The sequence below is a fragment of the Callithrix jacchus genome, chromosome 8 (assembly GCF_049354715.1).
Source record: "Callithrix jacchus isolate 240 chromosome 8, calJac240_pri, whole genome shotgun sequence".
NCBI classification, from domain to species: Eukaryota; Metazoa; Chordata; class Mammalia; order Primates; family Cebidae; genus Callithrix; species Callithrix jacchus.
Window position 1 is genome coordinate 65,759,944 of NC_133509.1, and position 13,638 is coordinate 65,773,581.

General features: G+C 38.2%; 2 protein-coding genes across 51 annotated transcripts in view; one reads left to right on the forward strand and one right to left on the reverse strand.

Moving 5' to 3' along the window:
- Positions 1-13,638, reverse strand: part of HEATR5A (HEAT repeat containing 5A) — a 137,026-nt gene that overhangs the window by 85,349 nt on the left and 38,039 nt on the right. For 17 of the 50 annotated variants that reach the window (XR_013521127.1, XM_078334735.1, XM_078334732.1 and 14 more), the window contains exons 7-11: positions 12,616-12,776; positions 10,911-11,166; positions 10,218-10,373; positions 7,302-7,552; positions 4,509-4,620 (exon numbers count right to left, since the gene is read on the reverse strand). Coding sequence is in view for 47 of the 50 variants with exons in the window: in XM_078334735.1 (XP_078190861.1) it covers positions 4,509-4,620; positions 7,302-7,552; positions 10,218-10,373; positions 10,911-11,166; positions 12,616-12,776 (936 nt within the window). In the remaining 3 variants the exon portion in view is untranslated. The remainder of the gene's footprint in view (positions 1-4,508; positions 4,621-7,301; positions 7,553-10,217; positions 10,374-10,910; positions 11,167-12,615; positions 12,777-13,638) is intronic. The other 33 variants (XR_013521129.1, XR_013521128.1, XM_078334736.1 and 30 more) reach the window with 3 other exon arrangements.
- Positions 1,330-1,759, forward strand: LOC100386566 (pyrin domain-containing protein 1). Its single transcript, XM_002753791.6, has one exon. The coding sequence runs from the start codon at positions 1,350-1,352 to the stop codon at positions 1,617-1,619; it is 270 nt and encodes an 89-aa protein (XP_002753837.1). The 5' UTR covers positions 1,330-1,349; the 3' UTR covers positions 1,620-1,759.

A 13,638-nucleotide genomic window follows, 5' to 3' on the forward strand; every position in this document is an offset into this window, starting at 1 on the left:
ATTAACAGAGCACTAAGATTGCTATCTAAAAATCATTCCCAGCTGGGCACTGTGGCCCATGCCTGTAATCCAAGCACTTTAGAAAGGCAAGGCAGTAGCATCACTTGAGCCCTGGAGTTCAAGATCAGCTGGGTAAAAAGCAAGATTCCATCTCTACAAAAAAAAATTTTTTTAATTAGCTGGATAGGCTGGGTGCAGTGGCTCATGCCTATAATCCCAGCACTTTGGGAGGCCGAGGCGGGTGGATCACAAGGTCAAGAGATCGAGACCATCCTGGTCAACATGGTGAAACCCTTTCACTACTAAAAATACAAAAATTAGCTGGGCATGGTGGCGCATGCCTGTAGTCCCAGCTACTCAGGAGGCTGAGGCAGGAGAATTGCTTGAACCCAGGAGGCGGAGGTTGCAGTGAGCCGAGTTCGCGCCATTGCACTCCAGCCTAGGTAACAAGAGCGAAACTCCGTCTCAAAAAAAAATTAGCTGGATGTAGTGGTACAAACCTATAGTCATGGCTATTTAGGAATCTGAGGCAGGAGGACTGCTTGAGCCTGTCATTCAAGGTTGCAGTGAGCTATGATACTGTCACTGTACTCCAGTATGGGTAATAGGCTGAGACCTTGTTTCTTTAAAAAAAAAAAACCCACAAAACCTTTTCCCACAAAAGGAATCAAGGCTCTTTGGAGAAATGGCTAATGGCAAGCCTAGGACAGGAAATGTACAATATAAATCCTGGGACATCTTACATCTAAAAACACATTCTCAAAGAATACTAGGTTCATGTTAAAAGAGCAAATGAACCAACTTGAAGCAACTCCCAATGACCAAAGATAAGACAATTTGAGGATTGAAAGGAATAATTATCGCAAATGATTAAAACATATAAATATATAGAATTCCATGAGTTCATAATGATACCTAAAAACAAAAACTTCACTGGTTCCCCTTGAAAGCTGCTAATGATACTAACCCATTCTAAAAATTGATAATAGCCCAGGTGCAGTGACTCATTACTATAGTCCCAGGATTTTAGGAGGTCAAAGCAGGTGGATCACTTGAGTCCAGGTGTTCAAGACCAACCTGGGCAACATGGCAAAACCCCCATCTCCACAAAAAATTAGCCAGGTGTGGTGGTGCATATAGTCTCAGTTATTCAAGAGGCTGAGGTAGGTGGATCATCTGAGCCTGGGGAGGTTGAAGCTGCAGTGAGTCATGATCGTACCACTGCACTCCAGCCTGGGTGACAAAGTGAGACCCTGTCTCAATAAATAAATAAATAAATAAGAATAAAAATAGATACTAAAGGGAAAGAATAGTTAAGAAAAATGAATAGAGAGGCGCAAGGCTGAGCCATGGTAAAGAAGCGCGACGCCATCCTGGAGGTGCTGGAGAACCTGACCCCAGAGGAGCTCAAGAAGTTCAAGATGAAGCTGGGGACCGTGCCGCTGTGCGAGGGCTTTCAGCGCATCCCGAGGGGAGTGCTCGGGCAGCTGGACATCGTGGACCTCACCGACAAGCTGGTCGCCTTCTACCGCGAGGACCAGGCAACCAAGCTCGTCGTGACCGTGCTGCTCGACATAGGCATGCAGGAGGAGGCGGAGCGGCTGCAGCGGGCCGCGTGAGGGCCACTCCGAGCTGATAAAGACGGACGAGTTTGGGAGTTCCAGGGCATAAGCACAGGATACGGGCCAAGGGGAGGAGCAGTGCAACGCTGGTAAAGCCAGCCCCGCGCGCGCACCAGTGTTGGAAAACAATGGCAGAGTCTCAACCTCGGAGACCGAGGACGCCTCCGTGCCTCCAGATCTCGCCTCCTCCAGCCCTATACCTGGTGTTTATTCTTCCACTGCCCAATAAACATTCATGGAAGACTTTAAAAAAAAAAAAAAAAATTGAATAAAACCCAAGAAAATGCCATAATTAAATAAAACCTTAATTAAAACTTTTAGTACCTTTTTGTATGGTGACTATGAAGTAAAATATGATGTTCAGGAGAAAGGACCTCTTGTTGTCTTCCTCCAACACAATTACCTTGTTTTAAATCTCGTTTGTCAAAACAGCGCTTATTAAGTAGTTTATTTCCTCCTTAATTCACCAAGAACATCAATACGGCAGGCATGAACACCCAGCAATAAGCAAATAAAAGCTTAACTACATTATTCCCAGAACAGTGTGAAATGATTCTGCTTTGGGCTAACAAATACTTTCTGTAAAGGGGGAGACAGTAAACATTTGAGCCTCTGAGAGCCATGTACCTCCTGTTGTAATTACTCAACTCTGCCACTGTAGCACCTAAAGGTCACACAGACAATCCACCAACAAGTAAATGTGGTTGTATGCAATAAAACTATAAATGCTGAAATGTGACTTTCATGATTCTCACGTATCACAAAATATCTTTTTTTCCCCAACCATCAATAAATATAAAAACTGTTCTTAGCTCACAGGCTGAATAAGTAATTTTGGTGGCAAGCCAAATTTGGCTCCTTGAGGCTAAACCTGATCTAGTCCAATAAATCTCTTTAATAATCTTAGGAACACTACTTAAAGCAGTTCTTCATTTAAGATTGTTTATTCTAATTTAAGCTCCTTTAGGTCAAATTGTAGGTGTCAACATGATTTACTGGCCAAATCCAGCCAATTGTTCTATTTCATTATTTTTATTTTTTGAGATGGAGTCTCGCTCTGTCACCCAGGCTGGAGTGCAGTGGTGTGTTCTCAGCACACTGCAACCTCTGCCTCCTGGGTTCAAGCAATTCTCCTGCCTCAGCCTCCCATGTAGTTGGGACTACAGGCACATGCCACCACACCCAGCTAATTTTTGTATTTTTTTAGTACAGGTGAGGTTTTGCCGTACTGGCCAGCCTGGTCTTGAACTCCTGACCTCATTATGATCTGCATGCCTAGGCCTCCCAATCCTCCCTCACGCCTACGATTATAGGCGTGAGCCACTGCGCCTGGACTTTTCTTTTTTCTTGAGGGAGAGTCTTGCTATGTTACCCAGCTGGAGTGCAGTGGTGCAATCTCAGTTTACTGCAACTTCCACCTCCTGGGTTCATGCAATTCTCCTCCCTCAGCCTCCGAAGTAGCTAGAACTGCAGGTGTACACCACCATGCTCGGCTAATTTTTGTATTTTAGTAGAGACAGGGTTTCACCTTGTTGGCCAGGCTGATCTTGAACTCCTGACTTGAACTCCTGAGTTGATCCACCCAATTCAGCCTGACTTGAGTCCTGACTTGAACTCCTGAGTTGATCCACCCAACTCAGCCTCCCAAAGTGCTGGGATTACTAGCATGAGCCACCGTGCCTGGCCTCAGCCAGTTTTTTTATTTCTGAGCTATAATTCGTATGACAGTAGAGACTTAAAATATAGCTGTGATAAAGCAATAAAATTGTTTCATTAGCATCATAAGACTGGGTAAATAAATAAATAAAGTTTCAGTGGCTCACGCTTATAATCTTAATACTTTGGGAGGCTAAGGTGGAAGGACTGCCTGAGCCCAGGAGTTCAAGACCAGCCAGGACAACACAGTGAGACCCCATCTCTACAAAAAATTTTTTTAAATTAGCCAGGCATGATGTTGCACACTTGTGTTCCCAGCTACTTGCGGAGGCTTAGGGAGGAGATCACCAGGAGGTTGAGGATGCAGTAAGCCATGATCATGCCACTGTACTCCAGCTCGGATGACAGAGTAAGACTCTGTCTCAAAAATAAAATCAAATTTTAAATTTACAAGATATAAATAGTCATGAGTAAAACAATTACTCATATTTTTTGAGACAGAGTCTCATTCTGTCACCCAGGCTGGAGTGCAGTGGCATGATCTAAGCTCCTCTGCCTTCCCAGTTCAAGTGATTCTCCTGTCTCAGCCTCCTGAGTAGCTAGGACTACAGGCGCCTGACACCATGCCTGGCTAATATTGTATTTTTAGTAGAGACGTGGTTTCACCATGTTAGCCAGGATGGTCTCGACTCCTGACCTTGTGATCCACCCTCCGAGGCCTCCCAAAGTGCTGGGATTACAGGTGTCAGCCACTGCTCCCAGCCTTGATTTTTAATAAATGTAATTTAAGTGAAACCCATCCCCTTCAATGTAGCAACCTTACTGGCCGTTATGAATCCTCAAACAATTATAGAACTGAATTCCCAGGCTATGGATATGTTCTTTTACCTATATTGTGGAAAATTTTTTTTCTGAAGATGGATGTCAATGATTTTTGAAAAAGCCACAGTTGTTCAGAGTTAAGCCTGAAAGATGATTAGTAAATCGGCTTATCCTACTTGAGGCTTATAATCTAGTCTGGAAGAAAAAATCAAAAGAGATCTCAAAAGGTTGTAAGCAATGAAGAAAGTAAATGGCTTTTTAAGGTGACTACTAAAAGAAAAATGTTTGTGTGGCTATTTAAATTCTGGTATGTATTAAAAGTTAGTCTCATCAAATTACATACAAGAATCCTTTCACTTAGAAAACACAAAGTTTTTCAAAGTATGTAAACCTTTTACAGACTGTTACCTAATGTCATCAGAGCAGCAATCAGCAACCATCCAGCTTGTGTGCGCTGAGCTGAAAGGCGACTGTTTTGAGCAGCAGAACACAGCAAATCCTCTGCTAATGTCATAATAATCTATTTACATACAGAAGAACAAGTTTTAAAAAAAGCATGTCAATTTTTAAATTACTAAATGATAGCAGCTAATAATCTCTTGAAAAATTAATTCTTACATAAAATAAATGTAAGTAATAAATAATTGTCATTCATGTAGACTACATAATAGGACTGTCATAAAGGAAACTATAAAAAATTAAGTTTTCAAGGTTAAATACTGGTATAAGAGGTAGTACACAACAATCCCATAATCTTTTGTAAAGCACATGTGACAACAATGTAAGATTATTCAAGTATAGCTGTATAGATTTGAATTTACATAGTTTTAAGCAACTATATTTTTAAATAAGTAATTACTCAAAAAAAAGTTTTCTTACAGGAGTCTCTCTCTTAAAAATGCTACATACTACTTTTATACTTCTGGGCTGATAACAGTTTTCTGAGAGGTAGTATACCATAGTGGTTAGAGGTAGTCAAAACAGTGTCACACTGAAGAGTAAGATTTATTAAAATGTTATAGTTAAAGAAAGTCTACGAGGCTGGGCACAGTGGCTCATGCCTATAATCCCAAAGACTCAGAAGGCCAAGGTGAGAGGATCACTTGAGGCCAGAAGTTCAAGACCAGCCTAGGAGTGAGCTAGGATCACAACACTGTGCTGCAGCCTGGGCAACAGAGCAAGACCATGTCTCTTTGCAAAAAATAAATTAATTAATTAAAATTAAAAAAAAAAATGACCAGCCTGGTCAACAGAGTGAGACCCTATCTTTACAAAAAAAATTAAAAAGAATTAGCCAGGCATGGTAGTATGCGCCTGTAGTTTCAGGTACTTGGGAGGCTGAGATGGGAAGATTGCTTGAGCTCTGGCATTGGAGGCTGCAGTGATCTATGATCTCACCACTGCACTCTGGCCTAGGTGACAAAGCAAGACCCTGTTTAAAAAAAAAAAAGAAGTAGTTCATGAAATAGGCAGTGTTATAAAACAATAGAGAGGAAGAACCAGACATTTCACATTTATGGATAATGTATGCTTACGTAGTACAAAGGCCAGAGAACATCTAATATGAGAAAACATCTACTACCAATCACCACTGAAAAAGCATTAAGTATTACAAGTTGGCATATAAATTTTCTAAAGAGGAAGGCTAGCGTATTTTAAAACAGCCAACCAACTTACTACTAATTTAGGATTCCCTGCAGCTTATATAACCAATAGGGAGCACTCAAAGAGTGGGGACAAAACAAACCATTCTAGTCAAATCAGAACAAGTCAATATTCTCTCAGAAAGAAATTCCTAATATAATACGGGAATGGGAACCTTGTCTGAATTAATGTGATCTGAGGATAGTTTTAATTAAACATATTCAATGACAAGTCTTTGCTCAGCAAGATGTGGTATGTTAAGAATATAACTAAAATAATTAATTTAAATAAATAATCTCAAGTTGTCAACTGCCTGATTTCAACAGCACTGGCAATACTCAAAATTTTTTGGAATTGCTCAAGTTATGGAATGGTCTTTTGCAGAGCCTACACTGTGGAGGACATACAATCAAATTCCATAATGACACAGGCATGGCAATGAGAAAGAAAGGAATAATGGTGACGTATTTTTCAAATATATTTATGAGTTTGTGAGAGGTATGGGTTGTAAGGGCTTCTACTGTAAAATAATATTCTCTTGACAACTTACATTTCCTAGCTATTAAAAAAGAGACAAAATTCAAACACCATGCTTGCCTATGTTGTATTATCTACGTTTTATTAAAGAATTTTTTTTCTTAATTCTCTTCAAAATTCTTTGTATGTTAAAACTGGGTTATTTATTCACTAGGTTTCTATCATTTATTTGTCTGGAAGTGCTGGATTTTAAATTTACTCAGAAAATGACATTTTTTGGTAGGAATACAATTGGGCAGTTGAATATCATTATGAATGCATGAAATTTGATATATTATCTGGTATGCTTTAATTCGTTGTAGTAATTATTAATTTTGATGTATGTATCATGCAGTCTTTGGTCAGTGGGAGCCCCTTAAGTTACCTCCTTTTAAAATGAACACAGTATTCCTTGATGACGTCCTTACTTTCTGGCATGACAAAATACCCATGTTTACATTGGGGATTTCCCGCCCCAGATCTGAAACCAGCTACTGCTCCATGGAGTCCTGATTCCTTTTTCTTTGCAAACAGTATTTAGAGCTACAATCTGGGCACTAGGGGTGTTCCTGACACTGGGTTATCATTGCGCTTAGGCCTTTTCACTGTACAAAAAGAGGATATAAATATTTTTGAAAAAAATAAAATGAGTTCATACTGATAATTTCAATTCAAATCTAATGTATGGGAATTTTACTTAACTTCAATTCTACAGTTATAGCTCTTTTTACTTATATTGAAAATGTTGGTTCCCAAGAACATTACCATAATTATTTATCTACTTTATCTTATGATATGTAAATAATTTTAAAGTAGTATCACAATACACCACTAACTAAATTATCAAATATTAAGCTTAATTATTAAAAGATTTCTTTTGCAGCTCTATTTACCCTCTACAACAAAATTTTAAATGTACTTATATATGGCAGGGCTACATATACAGTAAAATAAAGCATTTGGTAACAAATTCTGTTACTATGTGAAGATACTTCTAACGAAAAGTACCTCATTACTTTACATAGAGAATGAAATTATTACCTTGCCTTTTCCATGAGGAATTCCTAAAGGGCAATGTTTTACTGCTCCCAACAAAGCTGCCACAGCAAAACTAAAGCCAGTTACTGTTTCAGGTGAAGCCTTTAGTCCAGTAAGCCGTTCAAGGCAACGATCCAAGAGAGGTGTTAGGCAGGAAGGTAATGCCACGGCAATGCAGTGTAAACACCAAGCTGCTGCTAGTCGAACAGAAATGCTAGGATGAGGAATAACTGACAAGATACTTTCAAGAAGGCCTGGAAAAATAGAATAAACAAATGATGACTTAGGTGCACAGATAAAACTCACCTGAGTATAAAATAGTCAAAAGAATATATAGCTACACAGATATATATTTTTATCAAGAGCCAAATTATAATAGAAAAATACATAATTACAAATAATTTTCTTTTTCTTTTAATTTCATTTTTCTTCCTTCTCACCATTCCTATTCAAAATAATTTTTAACCTAAGAATTACTTCTACTAATATATCTAATGAAAATTGCCCTAAATTAAGTCCGTATACAAAAGAAAAACTTTATTTCCTAAATAAGCCAATTGCCTATTTTAGCTTCAGATAGACTATTAATTTGGTACTAAATTATCAATAAATAACATGTTGAAAAGAAATGTTATACCCTGGCCAGGTGTGGTGGCTCAAACCTGTAATCCCCACACTTTGGGAGGCCAAGGCGGTGGATCGCCTGAACTCAGGAATCTGAGACCAGCCTGGGCAACATGACAAAACCCTGTCTCTGCCAAAAATACAAAAAATTAGCCAGGCATGGTGGCACATGCCTGTGGTCCCCGCTACTAGAGAGGCTGAGGTGGGAGGATCACTTGAGCCAGGGAGGTGGGTGAGCCAAGAATGTATCACTTACTGTACTCCAACCTGGGTGACAGACTGAGACCCTGCCTTGAAAAAAACAAAGAAAAAAAAGTCACACCCTGCCCCTGTTTTATTTTTTAAACCTTCTAGTACATTTATCTACATAATTTTTCTTTTTTTTTTTGAGACAGAGTCTTGCTCTGTTGCCCAGGCTGGAATGCAGTGGCACAATCTTGGTTCACTGCAACCTCCACGTGCCGGGTTCAAGTGATTCTCCCACCTCAGCCTCCTGAGTAGCTGGGATCACAAGCGCATGCCACTGCACCTGGCTAATTTTTGTTTTTGTAGAGACGAGGTCTCACCATGTTGGCCAGGTTGGTCTTGAACTCCTGACCTCAGGTAATCCACCCACCTCAGCATCCCAAAGCACTGGATTATAGGCATGAGCCACCGTGCTCAGCCTATATAATTAATATACTTTCTATCTACCATGTTGCTCTTCTAAGAGCAAAATGTTAAAATCAAGGTTTTGCTGGGTCCTTAGTGGGCTACTAATCATGTAACAACAAAGACAGTGAAATAATTGCCACCATCATTTTAAAACATGCTATATTTGCTGTGATTCAACATAAATCTTCATCAAACATATGTCTCATGTTAAATGCTATTTAAATAAGTGCCCAGATCTAATCTAAATCGCGTATAAACACAAATATAAAGTTTCTCAGTTAAAAGGAAATGTGTACCACAAAGGATAAAAGCCATAAAAAATGATCTATTTGATATGTTTTTTTGAAACAGAGCCTCACTCTGTCACCCAGGATGGAATGCAGTGGCATGATGATAGCTCACTGCTGCCTCAATCTCCTGGGCTTATGTGATAAACCTGCCTCAGCCTCCCAAAGAGCTGGGACTACTACAGGTGCACACCACCATGCCTGGCTAAGTTTTAAAAAAATTTTTAGTAGAGAGGAGTTCTCATTATGTTGCCCAGGCTGGTCTTGAACTCCTGAGCTCAAGCAATTCTCCCATCTTGGCCTCCCAAAGTGTTGGGACTATAGGTGTGAGCCACCATACCTAGTCTAAAAAATGATTTTTAAAAGTGATTTTTAGAAAGAAGCCAGTCAGTAATGACCACATATTGAATTATTTTTTTTAACGTGAAATATCTGGAATAGGTGGATTCATAGAGACAGAAAGTAAATTCATGGTCGTCAGGGGCGAGGGGACAGGAAAATGGGAATGACAACTAATGGACTTCTTTCTGGGGTAATGAAAAGACTCTGGAATTAGACAGTGGTAGTGGCTGTACAGTATAGCAAATATATTCAAAAACACTGAATTATATTCCTTATAAGTATACACTTCATGGTAAGTGAATTCTTTCTTTCTTTTGAGACAGTCTCTGTTCTGTTGCTCAGGTTGGAGTGCAATGGCATCATCTTGGCTCACTGAAACCTCTGCCTCTGGGGCTCAAGTGATTCTCGTGCCTCACCCTCCCAAGTAGCTGGGATTACAGGCATGTGTCACCATGCCTGGTTAATTTTTGTATTTTTAGTAGAGATGGGGTTTTGCCATGTTTGCCAGGCTGGTTTTGAACTCCTGACCTCGAGTAATCTACCCACCTTGGCCTCCTCAAATGTTGGGATTACAGGCAGGAGCCACTGTGCCTAGTTGTGAATTATATCTTAATAAAGCTATTATAAAGTGATTAAATAACTTTTTAAAAAAAGAAAAAAACACTGCTTGAAAGACCTTTGAGGAACTGAATTACCTGTACTGTACTTATGTTTTCACTGCAAATGCAGAGTGTTCAGGTTTACTTCTCTGTAAGTTTTTCTATGTTATAGGTCTCTAGAATCGGGCGTGGGGTGGAGACTTAGAGAACAATATTTAATTATGAAAGGAAAAAAACTAAACAATGTACATATTTTTAATAATCCTGATTATAAATTTTTCATAAAACATCTCTAATAAATCTATAATGGAATCTCTAAGTCAGCTATATGAAGATTTCCTTCCTTGGAACAAAGTTATCTAGTGTACAAGGGAAACCAAGGTGTTCAAATGAGTCACAAAGAACAGATATACCTGTACTTGAATCCTGTAGCAAAGGTGCCACTGTGGTACCAAGACTGTATATGAGATTTCCAAGTTCTTGCAAAGCACAAACCAGCATATGCTGGCTAGCTGCTACATCTGTGGAACCAAGCCGGGTATCCAAATTACCATCACTCATTACGGCATCTGATAGAAATGCAAGAATTAACTATGCATCACTACTGCATTAAAATATATTGAAAGGGGTGTGAAGAGTAAAAAAGTATAATGGGGAAAATTAATACACACACTTGATATGTATGAAATACTTGAGGCGATAATTAAAATGTTTAAATGGGGACTGGGATCAATAAAGAAAGAAATGAAGTACTATAACCAATTTAGTTCAAGCATTCCAATCAGAGATCCCATCTGTATTACTCCCATAGCAAGTGGCACTAAAAAAAAAAACTCATGGGAAACTAAAAATTATTTCAACATTACTGATACTTAATATCCAACATTACTGATATTCAAGATAGGCGGAGTAGAATTAAGATGGTACAGGAACTGAGACTGTTTCAAAAATAATTTATCTTAACTTTATAGGAAGTACAATCTGAATTCTGAAGAACTTCTATCAGCCTTCAAGGTTTCTGTATTAATACAGTATTATACATCAGTCTAGCTTTCCCAAAGGAACAATTCCATTAGCACTATTAAACAGTCTTAGTAGATCCATACCCATAACTTTCTTTAGCTTCCAGATGGCCTGGAAAATATCCTTTACAGCAGCAAGTTGAGCCTTTTCTCCAAGTAGACCTCCTATAGTAGTTCGAAGAATAAATGAAACACAACGGCGACAGCAGACAGCATCAATCTGAGTTTGGGTAGTTTTAGGGTGTGACTGTGACACAAGGCTTAGGACATGAGAAAGAAAGGCAGCAAAATTTTTCTCTAGCCAAGCTCCTCCTAGTGTTGAAACAAATACCACATAAGCCTAAAAAGGAAAAGAATTTTATTTTCAATATTAAATTGCTTTAATTCTGTATTTTCCTCCCATAAAATATGCAGCATTTAGGGGAATGCTTTTCTTATTCCCTATAAATTTCGAGTGCCTAATTTATAGTCACTCAAAATATATAAACACAGCATCATTTTGTTTTTGTTTTAAGCCAGAACTGAAGTACATAGTCTTTCAAATTTATGTTACCTCCCTGATTTATTTTGGTCAGACTGTGCAGTTTCAGGATAGTCAGTATACCCAGCTAATAAGTAAAATGTGTCTGTGGCTTCTGTGAATGGCTCCAAGAGATTTAACATTCTGAACAAGAAATCTCAATTTAAAAATATAAACACATTATAAGAATTAACTATGCTCTAACACTATAACTCTAAGGGAATTTAGTTTTTTATTTTCATGTACATTAATGGTTTGTCAGAGATAAAAAGTCAAGTCGTTTTCTTAAATAATCTGTTCCTTAGAAACATACGGTTTAATTACAATTATATGGGAAGCTCATTTTTTCATGAAGACTATATACAGTATAAAATAATTATGATATATGTGAATTTTTCAAAAGTACAAGTTTGCTTTGAACCATACAGTGTTTAGAAAAAAGAGAATCCAAAGAAAAAAGGCAGTTATCTCTGTATTGTTTTATTGTAAAATAACTTTTCCAAGAGTTTGCCCTCTTAAAATTTGTTTAGGACCAAAAATGTAAGCACTGAAGAAAACTACATGCTGTAATCCTTAAGGGTTAAAATAATATAAAATGGTTACTTCACCCATGCTAAACAATATGTACCTAATAGATTAAATCTGAACTGTATGAACACAAATAAATACAATGGAAAACACGTTAAACCACAAGACACATAAAAGCACAAGAGCTAGAAACAAAAAATGTTTGTGTTTCAAAGAAAATTAAAATGTTTCATTATTAGCAACTTAAAACAGATGATAGGTTCTCTTACTTCTACCCTAGTTTTAAAAAAATGTTTTGTGCTGAGCGCGGTGGCTCATGCCTGTAATCCTAGCACTCTGGGAGGCTGAGGGGGGTGGATCACGAGGTCAAGAGATTGAGACCATCCTGGTCAACATGGTGAAACCCCATCTCTACTAAAAATACAAAAAATTAGCTGGGCATGGTGGCACGTTCCTGTAATCCCAGCTACTCAGGAGGCTGAGGCAGGAGAATTGCCTGAACCCAGGAGGCAGAGGTTGCGGTGAGCCGAGTTCACGCCATTGCACTCCAGCCTGGGTAACAAGAGTGAAACTCCGTCTCAAAAAAAAAAAAAAAAAAATTTGGCCTTATCGTTTATACTTATTTATAGATATGAGAGCATAGATGACCTTGCATAGTGCCATTTCTGTGGAGGCAGATACTAAAACTTCCATTATACACCAGTCAGAGTTAGATTTACATACTGATTTGTGATTTCTAACCTGAGTAACTCCAACTCGAACATCCCTACTGACTGAACTGGTTCCTTTCAGCATATCTCCACTGGCTCGAAGAAATCCTGAACTTCCACGTAGAAACCCTGTTCCTAGTAATTCCAGAACTTCCTCCAGAGATACTCTGCGAATGCTTTGACGTGAGGCTGCTATGACAAGGAACAAAACAAAACTGTGATTCGTATTTTATAGACTAAATTTTAATACATGTTCTTGATTTGCAAAAAGCCAGCACGTTAATAGAAACTAAAATAAAAACTCAAACAAAATGCAAAATTTACAGAACAGTCTACACAGTAATACACAAAGTCACACAAGCTTTCACAGGTCAAATCTCAAATCAGAATGGACCCTGAAGTGCACGTCAAAAACATCTTAAAGACTATGACTAAGATCATGATCTATTGCTGCCTTTCCTCAAAGAAGTTAACACTGTCTTCTAAAACAGGGGAAAATATAAATAAGACTGCCTTAGTCCTCCACAAATGAAAATGCTGTACAATGCTTTGAAAAAATTCTTCTGAAACACTGAAAATGCCAAAATCATAATTTTATTTTTCCAAATGCTGTACAACTCTCAAAGAAATTCATATAAACTAACCACCATGTCCTATTTTTAAAATTATCTATTGGCAATACAACTTTTGCTATTCCTTCAGTCTCTGAAGAAATCAAAGCTAAATTCATTAAAACTACTCGGCTGGCTCTTAGGCTACAATAACTAAGAGATTAATTAGGGCAGAATGTTTAAGACTGACTGCTGTTTGACATAGCTGGGTTTCTCCCTGTGAATATACAGACAATAGTATCTCCCTAAAAAAAAATAATTTTCTCCCTTGAAAATTAATGGTCACAAGCTCTGACCCTCTAGAAGAGTACAGAAATAAACTTTTGTTATAATTATAAACCAAAAAACCTATTCCCTAGCGTAAAGAAAACAATCTGAGACAAACAAAAATCTAACCTGGCATTTGGGAAAGACACATTATTGAAGAGTACAAAATCCATGCT